Genomic DNA, 17,474 nt, shown 5'->3' with positions numbered 1-17,474 from the left:
ATTCTGTGTACAAAATTACTTTGTAGAGTTTCTGCTAGGCTAAAAAAAGTTACCTTCTGTTTCTTGCTTTTTTCTCTGTCACTGTAATTATTCAATTTATTCTTTGATTTTATTCTTTATCTATATTTACTATTAATATTTAATTATCTATCAATCTATATCTACTCTCAATTTTCTTCTCTCTCTCTTTCCTTTTTCTTGTCTTCCAGTTTTGACTGTACTAACACCATTGCTGATTTGCTACTCTTAGAGTGTTACCTTCTCCCAGTATCTGTACTTGGCCATCAGACACTATGAGGAGACTGGCTTTTCGAGGTGCTGGTTGTACTCTGGTAAATCTGGTAAATTATTGATTGTATGTGCACCATTCTCTCCGTTTCTCTGCCTTAGGCTTTTGCTTTTCTTTATCCTAACTTAATCATTCCTGCCTTATTCATCTCATTTGTGTGCTTGAAATTAATTCTGTCTCTAACATAAATGCTCTGATATGGTTATGTTGTGCTGCCATACCTTGTAAATCAACTGAATGCTTCCTAGAGAAAATTCCGTTATTTGGTTGGAAAATGGGTATAGGCTCGGATAGATGCATCTGTTCTGTCTCCAGCCTTTGAGACGGCTACAAATAAAGATATTTTTATGATGCTGTCACTGGAAGTTGGGAAAGAGCCAACAACTTGTTTTGTAAATCACCATAGTTGTTGGATGGTGGTTATTCATTTGTCACTGTTTGGCCATAGTTTTCCATTTATTAACACAAAAAAGGAGGTTGCTTTTCCTACTTCTTAATGATTGAGCCATTCATCCTACACATAAAGGGGGAGTGGTAGGTCACACGATGGTCCAGACCTTTTTTTGGCTTGAATCTGAGACAAGGTATTCAGTAGCCATTTGAATTTTAGTTTGTAATTTGTTTTGTTCATGGGTTTTTTTTGGTTTGTTTGGGTTGTTTGTTTGTTTGTTTTTGATTTGGCATGGAATGATGTGGTTTTGCACCAGAACTGAGCACTTGTCTCTGTACAGCTCTTTCCTTTAAAACAGCAGTTCTCACTTAGTTATCATGCATGGGATGAGGTATCAAAATGTAGATAGTTTAAGAACGTATCCTAGTAAGAGCTGCTTAATTCATCTTCATCACTGTGAGCCCTAGGCTTTCTGACATTGCTGTCATCAGTGACTATAAAACTGTAGGACCATTTTGGTTTCCCTTTGCTCCTGCCAATTTTCAGAAAGCTGGTGTTTAGATATATGGCTTAATTGAACTGTAGTGTATAACAAAAGTATGTGACTCATCCTAAAGCATTGCTAGCTTTGTCATTAGCTCTCACCAGAGAGTTTGGATGCAATGCCATGAGTTTAAGAACATCTCTCTTCATTATAGAAGAAGTTGGATTCCATGGGTTCCAAGAGGCGAAGAGCTACCTCGCCTTCCAGCAGTGTCAGCGGAGGAGACTTTGATGACAGCCACCACTCCACGAATATACCAGGCCCAAGCAGAAAGAGGAGGAGACTTTCCAATCTCCCAACTGTAGATCCTGTTAGTACCTTCTTATTATGCACAACTTTTTTACTTGGGAATACCGTATCCCTGTCTGGGAAATGCTGGATTGTAAAATGGATGATCATATGTAGTACATATACACTGGCCCTGAATCTGTTGCTGCCTTGGCTAAGCTTTGTTTAGGATCTCGTTCAGCTTTGGCTTGTTCTTGTCTCCCCATTTTCATCTTTTTCTTTCCCATTTTCCTTTTGCTGCTTTTCTTTTTTTGCTGATGATTTTAGCAGATGGAAGGATGTTGGAGAAGGAGCTGAAATCATCACATGCAGAAGTTGAGAGCTGTGTCTGAATAGCAAACACAGAGAGAGATAAGTGGGGAACGGCACAGGCAGTGATTGCTGAAGTGTACAATGTCTCTGTTATGCCTTTGAGTTAACAGTCTAATTTTAATTAATTGCAGGGCAGAAGAACCCCTGTCGTTGTTTTAGATGTCTATAACTCTGAGAGAATTGTACTGAATTAATTTACATTTTGGGTGTTTTACTTAGAATTAGCATTGAAAGAAAGCTCCCTATGTTCAAAAAAATAAATTAAAATTCTGCAGTACCTGGCATAGTTGTCAGGTATCATTCTAATGTATGAGATCCACCAATTTCTTCACACTTCTGCTTTAGAGCACGCTGTGGATTGGCAGCTTGTCTTTCCCATTGTAAGCAGGCTTTGATTTGTTACCTCCTTAAAATTTTCTCCTTTTTCATTACTTTATTGTTCTTGCGTTTTAGATTGCTGTATGCCATGAGCTTTACAACACCATCAGAGATTACAAAGATGAACAGGGCAGGCTCCTTTGTGAGCTTTTCATTAGGGCACCGAAGCGAAGGTAAGATCGTGGTTCTGGTTAAGCCTTGAACCTGAGATTTAATCAGGGAGTAAGTGGATATTGAGGAATACTTCAGCATTAATAGCTGTGAAAAATTTAAGCTAAATTTGTCATAGTTTCACACCAGTGTTTGATCCGAGTATTCGATGTAATTATTCAATGGGACATGCTAACATTGGTGCCCTTTTTCAGTCAAAAAAGGACACAGTGAATTAATTTAAAATGTTTCTTGGACACCTGCCTAGAACATCTGTGTCTTTGACTATAAAATATTCCACATAAGTGGTGGAATGTAATACTAAGGGCATATCTTGGGAAGATGAATAGAAGCGACCCTTGAAAATGCAGCAGATAAAGTAAGAGGCTGAATTTTATCTTAAGCTCAGAAAATTGAGGATGATAACAGAGCATGTAATAAAGTAAGCCTGCAAATAGACCACTGTCCAGATCTTTTAGCTGCAACAAAAATGTGTTGGAATGTTGCTTGTTTTATTTAGTCATAGACACGTACAAACTTTTGTGCTGTGGTTTTGGTTTTACTGCTTGGAATATAATGCCTGTTTTTGTCATTGCAACAGAAATCAGCCAGATTATTATGAAGTGGTTTCTCAGCCAATCGATTTAATGAAAATCCAACAAAAGCTAAAGATGGAGGAATATGATGATGTGAACGTGCTGACTGCTGATTTTCAGCTTCTCTTTAACAACGCGAAGGCTTACTATAAGGTGAGGAAAAGACATATAAAGGCTCAAATTCATTGTAAAAGTGGTAGAGATATGTTCAAGTTCTTCCTTGGTTTGGTCAAAAAACTTTTCAGTTTAGCCTTTATTATTGGTAAGAGAACAGCACACATTGCATGCATTTCCGTAAGGTTGACCATATCTTTGTATGATGTCCTACTATAGCAATTTTTCTGTGGAAAACTATAAAATAATGTGGGGAAGATCTTCATGTAGTTTTCCAAAAGAGATAGAAAGCAAAAATAGAGATGTAAACTGAGAAAAATATTCTTCTATCAAAGACTTCCCATTTTACAACACACTCTGTGTGACCTTTTGAAGTAGAAAAAGAGTTTATAAGTAACAGCAGGCATGCAGTAGAAGTGTTGAATCTTTCTCTTCCATTGGCCACTTAATAATATGAAAGAAAAGCACATTGATTATCATGGTCAGTGATGATCGATTGTGAGTGTATGTGATGATGTATTTCATCAACGGTGCAACCCCCACGTCCGTTTCCCCAAACTGGGTATATGTTTTATTTCAAATGTTAATGTTTTTTGTTGCAGTTGCCATAAGGAAGTGGGAAAAAATTGGATTAATCTCATTTAATGGAAGGCTATGTTAAATACATAAACCAGTGAAATTGTATGTAGTGACTGAGATGATACAGCAAATCTAAAACTGCTAATATTACCTTTCATATATCTTTGACTTTGGAGGTGATTTAAATGACTGCTTTCTGAATAACCCAACCAGTGTAACCAGGTGACATTCAGAAAAGCAATGTTTATTTTGTTTATGTTTGTGTGGTGTGTAGCTTTTTGAAAAACAGTCAGATTTATGGATTAATGCATTTGCACATTCTGGTTACAGTAGAAAAAGTACAAAGACTTCCAAATTCATTGTGTAATCCTGAAGCTTTGCAAGGCACTTGCCCATTAATGTTGGCTTTTTCACGGTTTCTACATGAGGGAGAAGGACTTGATGGCAGGAAAGAATGCTTAGAGTTTTACAAAATGTGTGCTGCCTTTGCCTACAGAATAGTGGACTCAAAATTATGCCTGTATCATAAAAATCTTGCATGTAGAATAGAAATAGGTAGCCATCATTCTAGGATGAAGGAATGTTGACATTTCCAGAGAAATATGGAGTTGTGAGCTGGAGGTATGGCACACAAACATAACCTCTTCTTTTTTCATCTTTTACCTTATCCATGGCAGTTCCAATGGTGATATAACAGAGGGGCGGCTGATGCATTGTCAAGGTCTTTATTGCAGCAGATGTTTTATTGGCAATGCTAGATTAGAATGGAAACCTTTGGGTTTTCAGTATTTCGGTTCAAGTCTTACACTTTTGAGCATCTTGCATTTGTATAGAAGGAAGCAAGCTAGTGGAGCAGAATACCCTTTAAATCTGTTCCTCGTAATTAACACCTCGTCTAATGTCTTGAGAATATTTAAACCTAATAAGGTAAGCTTAAGAATAGTTCTCATGTTGGTTTCTCATTTGTATTACAAGCTGTCAGAGGTTGAGAGAGCGAAGAAGAGCGTAATCAGCAGCAATAAGGTTACATATCTGCAGGAATACCTGAAATAGAGGTTAAGTGACAGAGGAAAGGGAAAGAAAAATACAAAAGAGTGGCAAAGCAGTCTTTTTTCTGGGTAATGTTCTTAAGTGGTAATGTTAATAGGCACATGCTTGTCTGCCACAACCACTCAGTATTTACAAAACTTAATTTGCTGACTAATGCTTCTAGCTCTTCCAAAAAATATACCTAGATGTGTACCCAGATGGTGGCATGTTGTCAAGTTCTTTGGAATTTCACAGTTAATTCTGAGTTATGGAAAAGTATAAGTCATTGCAGTGCTTTCAAAGATATTGGCACATTTATTGGCGTTCTTCTTCCATAGAAATTAATTTTCAAGTGCCGCACAATGGCGGCAGTATTGGCTTAAATCACATTTCTGGCATACTGATATTCAGTCTATTTTAAATACCAGTAGTGTTACGCTGCAACAAAACCTGATGACTTCTGCAGATTCATCTAATAGGCTTGTCCAAGCCTCAACCCAAGTAATTTCATTGAAAGACTTAGATGCTTTGGAGTGATAAGAGGTGGTATTTTCTAGTGCTTATTGCAATTCTTAACATCTCTATTGAAGAACGGCTGAAGCAGCAATTTCCCAGGTTTTCTATTATTTATTTAATGCATTTAGTACCTTTCAACTAATAATTTATAAATTTCATTCATATAAGAACGATCTGAATTTTGAGTAGAATGTTTGATTTGTTTTTGCAGCCTGATTCTCCTGAATATAAAGCTGCCTGCAAATTATGGGAGTTGTATTTGCGCACAAAAAATGAATTTGTTCAAAAAGGTGATGCTGAGGAGGAAGACGAAGATGAGGAGGGACATGACAATCAAGGCACAAATTCTGAATTAGTAAGTGCGGGCATGGCAGCTGCAGTTAGAGGAAGCCATGGCTGTGTATGTCAGCTGACTCCCAGAGGCAGATTGGCTGCCATATGTGGAAAAGCATTAAGTCTTTTCATAGTTAAATTATGCCCCAAAAGCTATTTCTTATACAAGTTTATTAGTTAATAATTTCACAGCATTGTATGTGTGTTTCACTTTTTGTCTAGCAAAAAAAAGTTATGAGGTTTTCTGTTATGGGTAAAATGTGGTTCTGGTTTAGTTGAAACTAATATGATGTGTGCTTGGTATCATCCCCACATTGAGGTTTGATGCGAGCCAGCTTCATGTCTAATGACGCTGTTTTCCAGTGTGTGTCCCATTCAGTTAGTGCAGCTGTTCATGGAGTGTTTTATAAGCCAGATATAATAGGAAGTTTGGGCTTGTCTGTTTTTTGTGATGTTGGGATGCATGTTTTCATTAATGTTGACAACCATGTCTATTGTAACAATATGTAATATGTGTCTGACAGTCTGCAGTGTAAATGTGAAATTAAGGTTTTCTCATATGCTTTACCTAAATGGATAAACAATGTTGTTTTCAAAAGTTGCATCCATGTTTTATAGCTGACTTTTTTCTGTCTTTGAAAAGTAAATTCATATATTTCAGTGCAACTTGAAGCACTCCACTATGGCTGCTATTAAAACTATTTGTGATTTCATTTCTTATGTTAGTCATCTCCAGGATACCTGAAGGAAATTCTTGAACAGCTTCTTGAAGCTGTAGCTGTTGCCACAAACCCATCAGGACGCCTCATAAGCGAACTGTTTCAGAAACTTCCTTCTAAAGTGGTGGGTATTTTAATAATATTGGTTGTGTTCTAAGGTGGAAACCTGGACATTTATATAACCGATTGTATACGCCATGATGGGCACACTCAGTTTGTTGTTACTGTCTCATCAGTGGCAAACTCCAGCTGTTTGCAGAGCTTCCCTCCCTTCTTTGCTCCTACCCTCTCGTTCCCAGCCCGTCATTGCAGATTGGGGCTTGCTCTGTTCTGTCAGTTTAGTTAATTGGGGTCTTTTGGTGCAGAGTCTTTAATCTTTTTAAATACGTCTGATTTCACTGTTCTGTTTCAGAGTGTGGTGTAACAAGTTTAACCAGCAAAATTCTCCGAAGATCATCACCGCATATTTGGCTTTCAGACAGAACTGTTCCTTTATGTCAGTTTATTGATGAATTATAATTCCTTGTATCTGCCTTATGATCTGGCTCGCCCAAATTGAAGCCTAGTGCTATGTTTATGAAGCTTACGCTGTTCTTATCTGCAATTCATCTAATAGCTCATGCTATGAGCTATTAGAACAATAGCTTTGTGACTGTTCATAGTAACACATGAATTATTTTTGTTTTCCAGCAATACCCAGATTATTATGCAATAATAAAGGAGCCCATAGATCTTAAAACTATTGCCCAAAGGATACAGGTACAGTATGAGCCTATTAATGTGTGATAGTATAGACTTGTTTAACAGTAAGCATTCTAAAATTGTTAGGAGCCAAAGTTTATGGCGGTAGGAAAGGCAATGTATTTTTCCCCTGCTACTTAAAAATCTGAACACTAAACTGATTTAATGTTCTGTCCTGGGTTAATGCTGCAGAAGTAGCTGTGTTGCAGATCATGCATTGTAAACTGTAGTGTGCTGGCATTGAGCCTGAATATCTTGGGTTCCTTGATGTTTAATGGTTTAAAGTAGTTCCTTGGCAAGTACTGCTAATGTAAAACATTGAGGTATTAAAGCTTGGTCGTGCATTATCATCACCTACTTTTGTTCTAGTGCTATAAATAGATGTTTTGTACTGATGCACTTTTCATCTTACTTCTCCAGTTATTTGAAATATTGTTCTGTAGTTCTAGCATTTTGTATAATAGTGAGGGATAGCACATAGACTAATTGAACTAGAGAATAAAGGTAAAATAACATTTTGTCAGAACCCTTCAACATTAAGATAATCTAACGCTTTAAGTATTTTTTCAATCTTTTACTTAGCATTCGTAAGCACTACAAGGACTTAGCACTTTTGTTACTTTTTTTGATGACTTTTTCCAGGTACTTATCTGTTCTCTTTATAACTATGTCCTTGTTTTTCTATAAATGTTCCCTTTATTCTATATGAATTCCCTTTGCTTTTCACTATTGACTGACTCATGCTGTCTTAAGATTGCCACTTTAACCAGTTCTATTTTTTGTTGCACAGAATGGAACTTACAAAAGCATTCATGCAATGGCCAAGGATATAGATCTTCTGGCAAAGAATGCCAAAACCTACAATGAGCCTGGATCACAAGTATTCAAGGTTAGTTTCAGTTGTTCATAGTTTGATTTGAGTTCAGATTTTCTTTACTACTTTCTGTGCTGATTGATCCTTAAATGAATCTTTAACATAAGGCCCTAAAGACTCTGTTTGCATTTCTTAAAAAATAGCTATTAGTGGCTTTTCCTTTTTTATATTGCTTTTAGTATAATTGGGGTGCATGTAATGTTTTTTTTTTTTTTTTCTTGAGGTATATGATTATTTCCAATTAAATTTTATCTCAGGATATGAGTTACATAACTTCTTCGGAGAAATGGAGGATCCCTGTAGTTGTGATTGAAGTGGAAGTGGCTGAAACAAGTGCTAGTGGTAGTACTCAGCTGTTGTCTCTTTCCAGATTGCAGGAACTGTTTATGGTTTTCACCATAAGTTTGAAAACCGGAGTCATGCCTTCTTTGCATAGATTTTAAAGATCCTGTTCCTTTTAGCCATATTTTTGTGACCAAATCTTTTTCATACTTAGTTCACCAGCATTTTATGTACAAATTATCACATTGGTGTTTCCATGTACTCTGGATGTAACAGAATTTCAGTGGTAAATTATTCTTTTGTGTGCTCGGTTCTTCAGGGCTTTGTAGTGAGACACCTCGTATATGTATAATGTTATTATGTAAGTGGTTCTTGGACTTTGCCAATTGCACTTCTGTTTGGATTGTAGTTTCAGTTCCTACTGGCATTACTTAAACTTGTAACCTCACTCAAAACTTGTAATCTCTATTTTGTGAGCTGTTACTCCAAGTATCAAGTCCATGGGTGTAGAATGAGAGAGACCAAGCATTGTAAACCTCGGTAATGGTAGTAACTATCTGATTGCAAAGGCACAGAAACTAATTTCCCTGTTTAGTTCAAAGTGGTATTCGTGTATATTTGCAAATTGTAGATTTTTATTTTTTTTTAAGGGATATGACAAAAAATGAGCTTGAAGATACTCAGCTATTCAGTTCAGTTTTTACAGGCTACTGTGGATGTATTTCAGGAAGACTTTGTTCTGTGTTTGCATTTCTGATGCAAAATTGTTTTATATCTAAATGTAAAAACCCCTTAATTTTTGTTTTAGATTTTTAGATAGATGGATATACCTGACTATAACATTCTTCACTTTCAACATTAAACAAAAAAATTCTTTTGATTGACAGGATGCAAATGCAATTAAAAAAATATTTAACATGAAAAAGGCTGAAATTGAACACAGTGAGCTGGCCAAGTCAAGTCTCCGAATCAGGTACTGCGAATAGAGTTCTTTTTGTAATTTCATATAAAAATCTCTATAGACATTCTCTTAATTTTGCTGTGGAGAATATAGTGGGAAATAATTGCTTGAAAACTTAGTTTATTGTTGTTTTAAAAGTTATGAATTGTAAAATAGTTTTTGGAAGGAAACTTTTTATTGAAATACTTCTGTGGTGAAATATTTATGTGATGTACTTGATTGTGAAAAACAGCGTCAGTGGATCTTTTATAACTTAAGCTATGGCCAACTTCCACCATATGTGTTTAGAAGTTAGTAACAGAAAAGGAATAGTGAGGAACAAGGTGCTTTGTTGTGCTTTGCTTTACGAAAATGCTGGATATTCTTGAACCTTTTTAGGAGCTGAAACATAAGAGCTCACAGTTAATTAGGTAGGGGCAGAAACACAGGAACAAGACATCAGGCAACTGATATTTAGAGGGAAGTCCACGTTATATAAACTCTTGTTTGAAAACCAATTTCTAGCCATGAAAAGAGGCACAGAACACTGAAGATCTGGACTTTGTTAATCAGTGAAGCATAGTTTTGGTCTTGAACAGGCAGGTATAAAACACTGTTGATAGCTCTGTTTGTTTCATGGAATGATTTTATTTAGGAAACAGCATTTTCTTCCTGTGAACGTCCATGTTCATCGTGCGATGCAGAGAAATGATGCAGTAATTTTAGATTTTCTTATCTGAAATGCGATTAGATTTATTCTCGTATAAACTTTTTACATATGAGTAACACTGAAAAGTAGGTAGATATTATTTGCCAGTATGAGCAGTGTCATTTTTCTAAAAAAATAAAGCAACATCTTGCAAGTCATCCAAGGAGTTAGCAAACTCTTTACAGAGTGGGCTCTCTTTATGTATTTGAGCTGTTTACTGGTATTTGGTGCTGGAAAATAACTGCTGTCCTTTCCTACAAAGGTTTGTATGCTACAACTGAGAACATTATCACTCCCTTACTTTACTGAAAGGCAGTTTAAATTTTTTTGTTGTCTGAAAAATGTGTAGATGGTGTCGGTATTAAAAGTATTGCCTAAGATTATTACGTGTGAAAGAAATGAAAGTTACCTGATTGGTCTTTACTGTTTGGTTTTTGTGGTTCATTTGTTCAGCGTTAGCATGCTTCCCATGTTTGGGTGAATCATTGTTGGAGCATATAAAAATATAAAAGCAGAAATACTATTAGGGAGTAATTCCTGACACATATTTTAATAATTTTCCTTCTTAAAAGTATGCGTAGTGCCAGAAGACCTTGATTCTACAGGCACTGAACGTACATATGTGTTTGCTTTGCAGTAACTAGAATTACATATAAGCATAGATGTTTTCTATTTAAATTGTGATTTTATTTTATTTTTCTCACTGTGTTGGCCATTGATGAAGCTCAGGATGTCAGAAGTGTGTGTCATGTTTAATTTTGAGGCTCAACTCTTTTTCTTCAAAATAAAGCTGTTTGCGTAAGAAGGGATGACAGATAAATCACACTGATATTTGTTAGCTGAATTCCTCTCTTGCACTGCCGACCCATTTCCAATTCTCAGCTACCTTATTCTATATTGTTCTCTTATGTACTGTGTTCTCAATAGACCTGCAAATTGTGAAGTAAGCTGAATGTCAGAATAATTGACAGCTGCCTTCTTTGTTTCTCTAACTTGGCAAAAAAAAATTATAATACCTGAAGCAGGCTACAGTAATATTGGGCTGAATGCAAAAAAATTTGGGGTGAGAGAAAAGCATCATGAAAACCAAACCTTTCACCTGCTCTCCTGCATTTCACTGGTTGCTTTTTTTAATCAAACCATTATTCCTTTTTTTGTTTCTTTCTGCTGAATCTGCATCACAGAATAATTTTTTTTTTATTTAAAGTCCTAACTGCTTAATTAACTCAAAGCGGGATCTCCTTTACCTATTGATGATTTTGATAAAATACCCCCATAAGTTCATTTAAAGTTAAGTTACCATATTTTTCTTCTGAATTTATGTCTGTTTTTCTTTGTCATTGATGGATCAGGCTCAAATTCATTGTAACGCTACTAACCTAAGTTCTACAGACATGTTGCCTCTGTGTCAAAAATCATGCTTTTCTGTCGCAAAGTTCATTGTATCCTTTGTCATACTAAATTGCTCTTTGTTGGTGCATTTAACTGTCCTCCCTTAAATAAATGACAAAATGAAGTTGCTTGACAATGTGCACTGTCAAGCAACTTGACAGTGGTTTTGTTAAGTATTGATAAAACATGATTGGATTTGTATGATTAGCTTTATCTGGATGCTAAGGAACATTTTGTTGGCTGCTTTCACTGCTGTTGTAGGCTGAGCTGTGTGTATAGCTATTAATCCTTGCTCTGACTTTGTAAACAAAATCAATATTAATGCTGGGGCACTAAAAGTATCTTAGTATTACTTTACTTTTAGCTTTAAAACATTTTATATCTGTCTCTGAACCTTTTGGCTGATCTATCAAAGTAATTCTGTAAAAAGCTTTATCCTTGCTGCATCTTTTCTTGGGTCTAAGGTGGGCCTCTTTTTTTCCCCTTTCCTTGGCTTGTCTCTTCTGCCTTAAGGACTCCATCAAATTTGACTGCTTCCAAGCTGACAGGTCCTTCCTCACAGGGTAAAGGCAGTGTTGGTGATGAGAGAAATTCTTCTAACAAATATTATCGGTAAGTAAATTGTGGAGTTGGAGGAAAAGCTGGGTCATCATCATATGGAAATACTAAAATTTTGAATTTTTTTTTTAGTTGAGAGTGCTCTTCAATATTTGAGATTCAGATATATTTCAGTCAAATATCTATTAAGTATGATTTAATAAGTTACTTTGTCATAATTACTCTTCCATGTTTGATTTTATATTTAACATTTCAAAACACCTGTTGTGAAATACTCTGTGCAATTATTTCCTTAGAAATGTTCTGAAGAATAATATGTTAGGCTTCATTACTAAGAAAGCAGGTGATAAATAACATGGAAATGTGTTGTAAACCTAGAAAAATTATATTTGGAGACTAAAAAGATAAAAGTAGGACTAAATAATTAAGAGATGGATGATGGAAACCAATGAAGCCTGTAAAAAGAAAGTATTGCATTTGAGATTCATTTATGGCACAGTTGCTGGGTAGACTGGATTACTAGAGGCTTTCTGGTTTGTTCTTGCAGTCATCAATTGAGAATTTTGGTACCTAGCAGAGGTCTCGTGTCTACAGTCTGTGGGTTACTGTCTTGAAACAGTACTACCCCTGGCTAATTCCCTGCGTGTATACTCTGAAACCATGGTTTAACGCAGCAGCTGCAAGGGTCTTTAAGGGGTTGAGCATTTGTACAGAGTTGGTGTCATTTTAAGCAACCCATCTGCTTTTTCCCAGTCTTCACTTTGCTCCCGCAGGGCAAGGTTGAGCCCCTTGCTGGAGGTGCCTAAAGAGCTGACCTAGTAAAAAAACAGATTGTCAGGCATAGCCTACAGTGTAGGTATGAAATGCCACGCCCCAGGTTTGGGACAAAAGGGAGGAAGAGAGAGACGCTGCAGAAGTCTTTGTGAGACAAAGTGCCCGCGTGGACACTGATTTACTCCACCTAGAAAGCAGGAGAAGCTGCTTCACATACAGGCACTCTTTGTGCTGAAAATGCCTAAGATGGGGTGGGAGAATGAGGGAACACAGCATATAGAACTTACAGCATGCTGAATTCCTGCATGTAGACAAATCCCTATAAAACAGGATCAAATAAAAAAGTTATTAACTGGGAGGGACTTATCATCACCCTTCTCCACCAATAATTCAAACACTCAAGTATTCAAAATAGGACAGATAGCTTGAGCTCTGGCTTTCTGACTGTGTGTCCAGTTTTTCAGTTTGATGGACCGCCTGTTACAGAGGCAGACTCATGGATTGTTAACAGTTTCGCTTGTTGAGGACTCTAGTCTTTTCTTGCATAGTCATATCTGTGTTCCTAATAATGTAGGCAACAGTCATGAGCTTCACTTGTTTACTTACACACTCTGGGTGATTGTTAATGGTTAACATAACCTTTTTGTTTTTTAATTTTGCACATGTTTTGTCTTTTTTTATAGTAACAAAAGATCAGCCCAAGGGGATCGTTTATCAGCAATAACCATGGCATTGCAATATGGATCAGAAAGTGATGAGGATGCAGCTTTGGCTGGTAGGAACTGAAATGAAGTTTCTCTGTTTATTTTCTTTAATTAAAATGTTTGGAATAAGCAAAACTGGAGAGCTCCTGATACATTCAAATGTCTTTATTTCAAAAATATTTTGCAGTGTTTCTAAACTCAGCTTGTAATTCTGTTAAATCCAATACCTGTTTCCTCTAAGTATGAATTTATAAATATACAGCTGGTAAGATAAGGTAGGCCATACTTGCTTGCATGTTTTGAATTTTGTGTGTGTGTTTCCAGGTATACTTATCTAAGCTTTAGGAAACTGTTAGAATCACAGAATCATAGAATCGTTAAGGTTGGAAAAGACCCTTAAGATCATCGAGTCCAACCATTAACCTATCACTGCCAAGTCCCCCACTAAACCACGTCCTCAAGCACCATGTCTACCTGTCTTTGAAATACCTCCAGGGGTGGAGACTCAACCACTTCCCTGGGCAGCCTGTTCTAGTGCCTGACTACCCTTTCAGTGAAGAAGTTTTTCCTAATATCCAACCTAAACCTCCCCTGGCGCAGCTTGAGGCCGTTTCCTCTCGTCCTATCACTTGTTACTTGGGAGAAGAGGCCGACCCCCACCTCACTACAACCTCCTTTCAGGTAGTTGTAGAGAGCAATAAGGTCTCCCCTCAGCCTCCTCTTCTCCAGACTAAACAAGCCCAGCTCCCTCAGCCGCTCCTCATAAGACTTGTGCTCCAGACCCTTCACCAGCTTCATTACCCTTCTTTGGACACGCTCCAGCACCTCCATGTCCTTCTTGTAGTGAAGGGCCCAAAACTGAACATAGTATTCAAGGTGCGGCCTCACCAGTGCTGAGTACAGGGGCACTATCACCTCCCTGGTCCTGCTGGCCACACTATTCCTGATACAAGCCAGGATGCTATTGGCCTTCTTGGCCACCTGAGCACACTGCTGGCTCATGTTCAGGTGGCTGTCAACCAACACCCCCAGGTCCTTTTCTGCCAGGCAGTTCTCCAGCCACTCCTCCCCCAGCCTGTAGCGTTGCATGGGGTTGTTGTGACCCAAGTGCAGGACTCGGCACTTGGCCTTGTTGAATCTCATACAGTTGGCCCCGGCTTGTTTTTATTCCTTGTAATATATGAAACAGAAGAGGAGACACTGGAGAAGACATTGGGTGCTCATTGCAGTAAAAGAGATTTACAGTGCTGCAATTGTTTGAGAGAAATTTCACTTACGCTCACTCACACTGGCTTGTTCTCTCTTGCTTTCTTGTGCCATTGGGTCTTCTAAGGACATGTCGAGTTTTATTTTTTTAAGGTGAAGATAATCGATATGAGCTATAAGGATAGATAAATGTTAGAACTTAATTTAGAAATAACTGGTCTAGCCTAGCAGTCATGAAATCTTGCATGAAGGTTTATGTTAAAGTAAAAGCACATGAAAAGGCGTGCCTTCATACAGCATCCTTAGTTTCATAATAAGCATATATGCTGTAATATATGCATTACATCAGATATTTCAGTATTTGTCATAAATTGTTACATGTCGTCTTTTAAGTTAGCCTGTCCTGATAGTTACATTCTCAGCAACTACCTTGCGTTCATCTCAGAGCAGGTTTCTGAAATATTTTCATACGTATACCGTTGTTTTATTTTTTGTTTACATTATTTCTGTGTTGTTGTGAAATGATGCATCTCTTCAATATATATTTTTTCAGGCATTTATTTCACACCTGGTAATTGAATTGTACTCACCACTGTTTTCCAGTGGATGGATATGCTGTAGAATTTTTTGGATTGTTTTAAATCTTGCTGCAAGCAAAAGAATTTTATTCTTGGTTAGCCTAGAGTTCAGTTATTGCTTCAGAGCAGCTGCTTTCTGGGAGGCGTGAGGAGTATTTATTAGCTTGGTTCAGCATGATTGTTAGCTGCTGCTTTTGCAAATTGTAATTCTGTAAAAACACATAGCTTTTTACATCTTTACGTGATTTAAATTCTTGAAGTGGTTTAACCACTTTCTGGTACCACCTTTACCATGGATATTATTGTCATTTTCATGGGGCCTTTTGTATGCATCTGAGATTTTTGCCTTGCTGCTGTTGAAGCTCTCCTGTCTTTATTGCATTCACCTAAGAGGCGCAATGTCAATTTTTTTGGCAGACATCTCTTACCTTTAAGATTTTCTGTCCGTCCAGCATACTACTTGGACATCCCTATGCTTTCAGTCTGCAGATGAAAAGGATTTTCATTTAAACCAAGTGGTCTTTTTATTAGTCGCTCTGGTATCTCATCCTTTTTACTTCCTCTAACACTCGTTAAAATAAATGAAAACTAGGCTGCATGACTGAATATTAAGAGAACTTTCTCCTTCTCGATACAGAGAACTAAATCTTCATGAGCTTCTTTGATTCTAGCAGTTGCCTAAGCAATGAACAGTATCTGTTTCTGACTTGGAGTTTATCCTCACAGTTTCAGAGCGTGTCATGGTATGATGGAGCTTGTAGAAGATTTCCAGCTCAAATGTACTATTACATGAGCAGCTTCTGTAGCTCCCTTGCTCCTCACTGTAAATCTGTAAAGGCAGGCATAGATGGTCAATATGTATTATTTATTTATAAGTATTTCATTTTGTGAACAAAAGGTATTTTATTTATTATTATTCAGTTTAGAAATGTTTTAAGATTGGAGGCTGCTTTTGGTTTTACTAGCATCTATCTTCAGTTAGACTTTGAGCATTCATTGTTGTCGAGGTGCTTTGGGACCACAAAAGGAAGAGTGTTTAAAGCAAATCACTTACTGAGTAAAGACTAATTTTCTTTCATATACATTCAAATACTCTCCTCTCTCTCCGCTCTTTTTCTGCATCATCATTGGGTAAGAGCACATGTATATGATATATGCATTTATATCTGACAATAAAGCTCAGTTCCAGTTGTAAATTAGGCTTCGTCCTTTTGCAGTGAAGTCAATTTAACATCACTCCGTTATGAAGCTGTCGCTTCATTAGGAAACAGTCACTGTGGCATGGAATGAGCAGCAGGAAATACATTTTGTTTGGGACTGTTGAATGGCATATATTTTGTGGTTATGGTTTACTGCATTTGGCTGCTTGTTGTTTGTTGTTTTTTTTTCCCCTGTATCTGCTAACGGTAGTTGTGGTAACAGCTGCATCAAAGGGGAATAACTGACTGTTACTCTCCACTGCCAGCATGTGCTTGGTGGAGATATGGGACCTGCTGCTACTGCATGTTAAAGAACCTACAGTCTTGCATTAGATTGTTTGTTCCATAGCAAAATATGGATTTTTCTGTCTTCTGATCTGAATAATACATTCTTCTTAGTTCTTAAGATAACAAGTTTCATATTAGGAGAAAACTATCATTTCCTGAATATGTAAGAATATATAATGTTTGAGACATCACTTTTAAAGAACATACACATCATAATGAAAATGTTTATAGCTGTATTTACAATATTATGTAAACACTTTCCTTTTAGTGCCTGTTTAATTTACTTAGATTTTTATTTTAGGGAATGCCTTGTGTTCTACTTTTAATACAAAGGAAGTACATTTCTTATTTAGGGTATTGAACTGCTTTGTTGCTGGCTGCCACATGTCAGAGAACAGTAATTTACTTGACTAGTTTCTTATTTTTTTTCTCTTTCATAAAAACAAGTTCTGCTTTTTCTGTTCTGTTTCTTACTTTTTGATGGAGCACTCAGAACTGAACTATTTGAGTAAGCAAAACAGTATTTTGCTGCGTAATCTATTTTGGAGACTTACTTTACCTGATAGCATTCTCTTAGCTGTTGGCATTTATGTCCATGTTCAGGTTGGTATGTTAGGTACAGGAAAACATAGTGCTACCTCCAGTCTTTTGTTTCTACCTTAGTTATTCTGTCCAGCTCCTGCTTTGAAGGCTACTGTGTAGTGGATGCTAGGCCATTAAGTGACACTGACTGGCATACAGAGATGTAATTAGGATAATTTTAAGTGTCTTCCCTGAATCAGTAATGAATGTCTTCATAATGTGTTTGCACATCTACTGAGGTCTGCTTGTGCTTTAGCTTGCATCTAACTAGTCTGGCAGATCTCATACGTCATACACTCACATAGATCTGCAACGTCAGACTGCAGAGGAAAAATGATAGTACTATGTTGTTATGCAGTCAGAGTGTACCCTGGCTTTGTCATCGTTTCAATATGTCTTTGCTGAACTT

The 17,474-nt window shown here is 37.0% G+C and overlaps 1 protein-coding gene across 13 annotated transcripts in view; it reads left to right on the top strand.

Annotated features, from left to right (window-relative positions):
- The window catches only part of PBRM1 (polybromo 1), a 68,733-nt gene that overhangs the window by 2,513 nt on the left and 48,746 nt on the right, over positions 1-17,474 (top strand). For 5 of the 13 annotated variants that reach the window (XM_082322476.1, XM_082322466.1, XM_082322469.1 and 2 more), the window contains exons 1-11: positions 279-341; positions 1,382-1,534; positions 2,278-2,375; positions 2,954-3,101; positions 5,398-5,541; positions 6,246-6,362; positions 6,929-6,997; positions 7,770-7,868; positions 9,023-9,108; positions 11,690-11,788; positions 13,192-13,283. In XM_082322476.1, the coding sequence (XP_082178602.1) occupies positions 294-341; positions 1,382-1,534; positions 2,278-2,375; positions 2,954-3,101; positions 5,398-5,541; positions 6,246-6,362; positions 6,929-6,997; positions 7,770-7,868; positions 9,023-9,108; positions 11,690-11,788; positions 13,192-13,283 (1,153 nt within the window). In that variant the 5' untranslated portion in view covers positions 279-293. Of the gene's footprint in view, positions 1-278; positions 342-1,378; positions 1,535-2,277; positions 2,376-2,953; positions 3,102-5,397; positions 5,542-6,245; positions 6,363-6,928; positions 6,998-7,769; positions 7,869-9,022; positions 9,109-11,689; positions 11,789-13,191; positions 13,284-17,474 lie in introns of those variants that run through there. The other 8 variants (XM_082322477.1, XM_082322471.1, XM_082322478.1 and 5 more) reach the window with 4 other exon arrangements.

Source organism: Platalea leucorodia (assembly GCF_965183815.1).
Source record: "Platalea leucorodia genome assembly, chromosome: 9".
Classification (NCBI taxonomy): Eukaryota; Metazoa; Chordata; class Aves; order Pelecaniformes; family Threskiornithidae; genus Platalea; species Platalea leucorodia.
The sequence above is the reverse complement of the archived record's forward strand: the minus strand, read 5'-3'. Positions and strand labels throughout refer to the sequence as shown.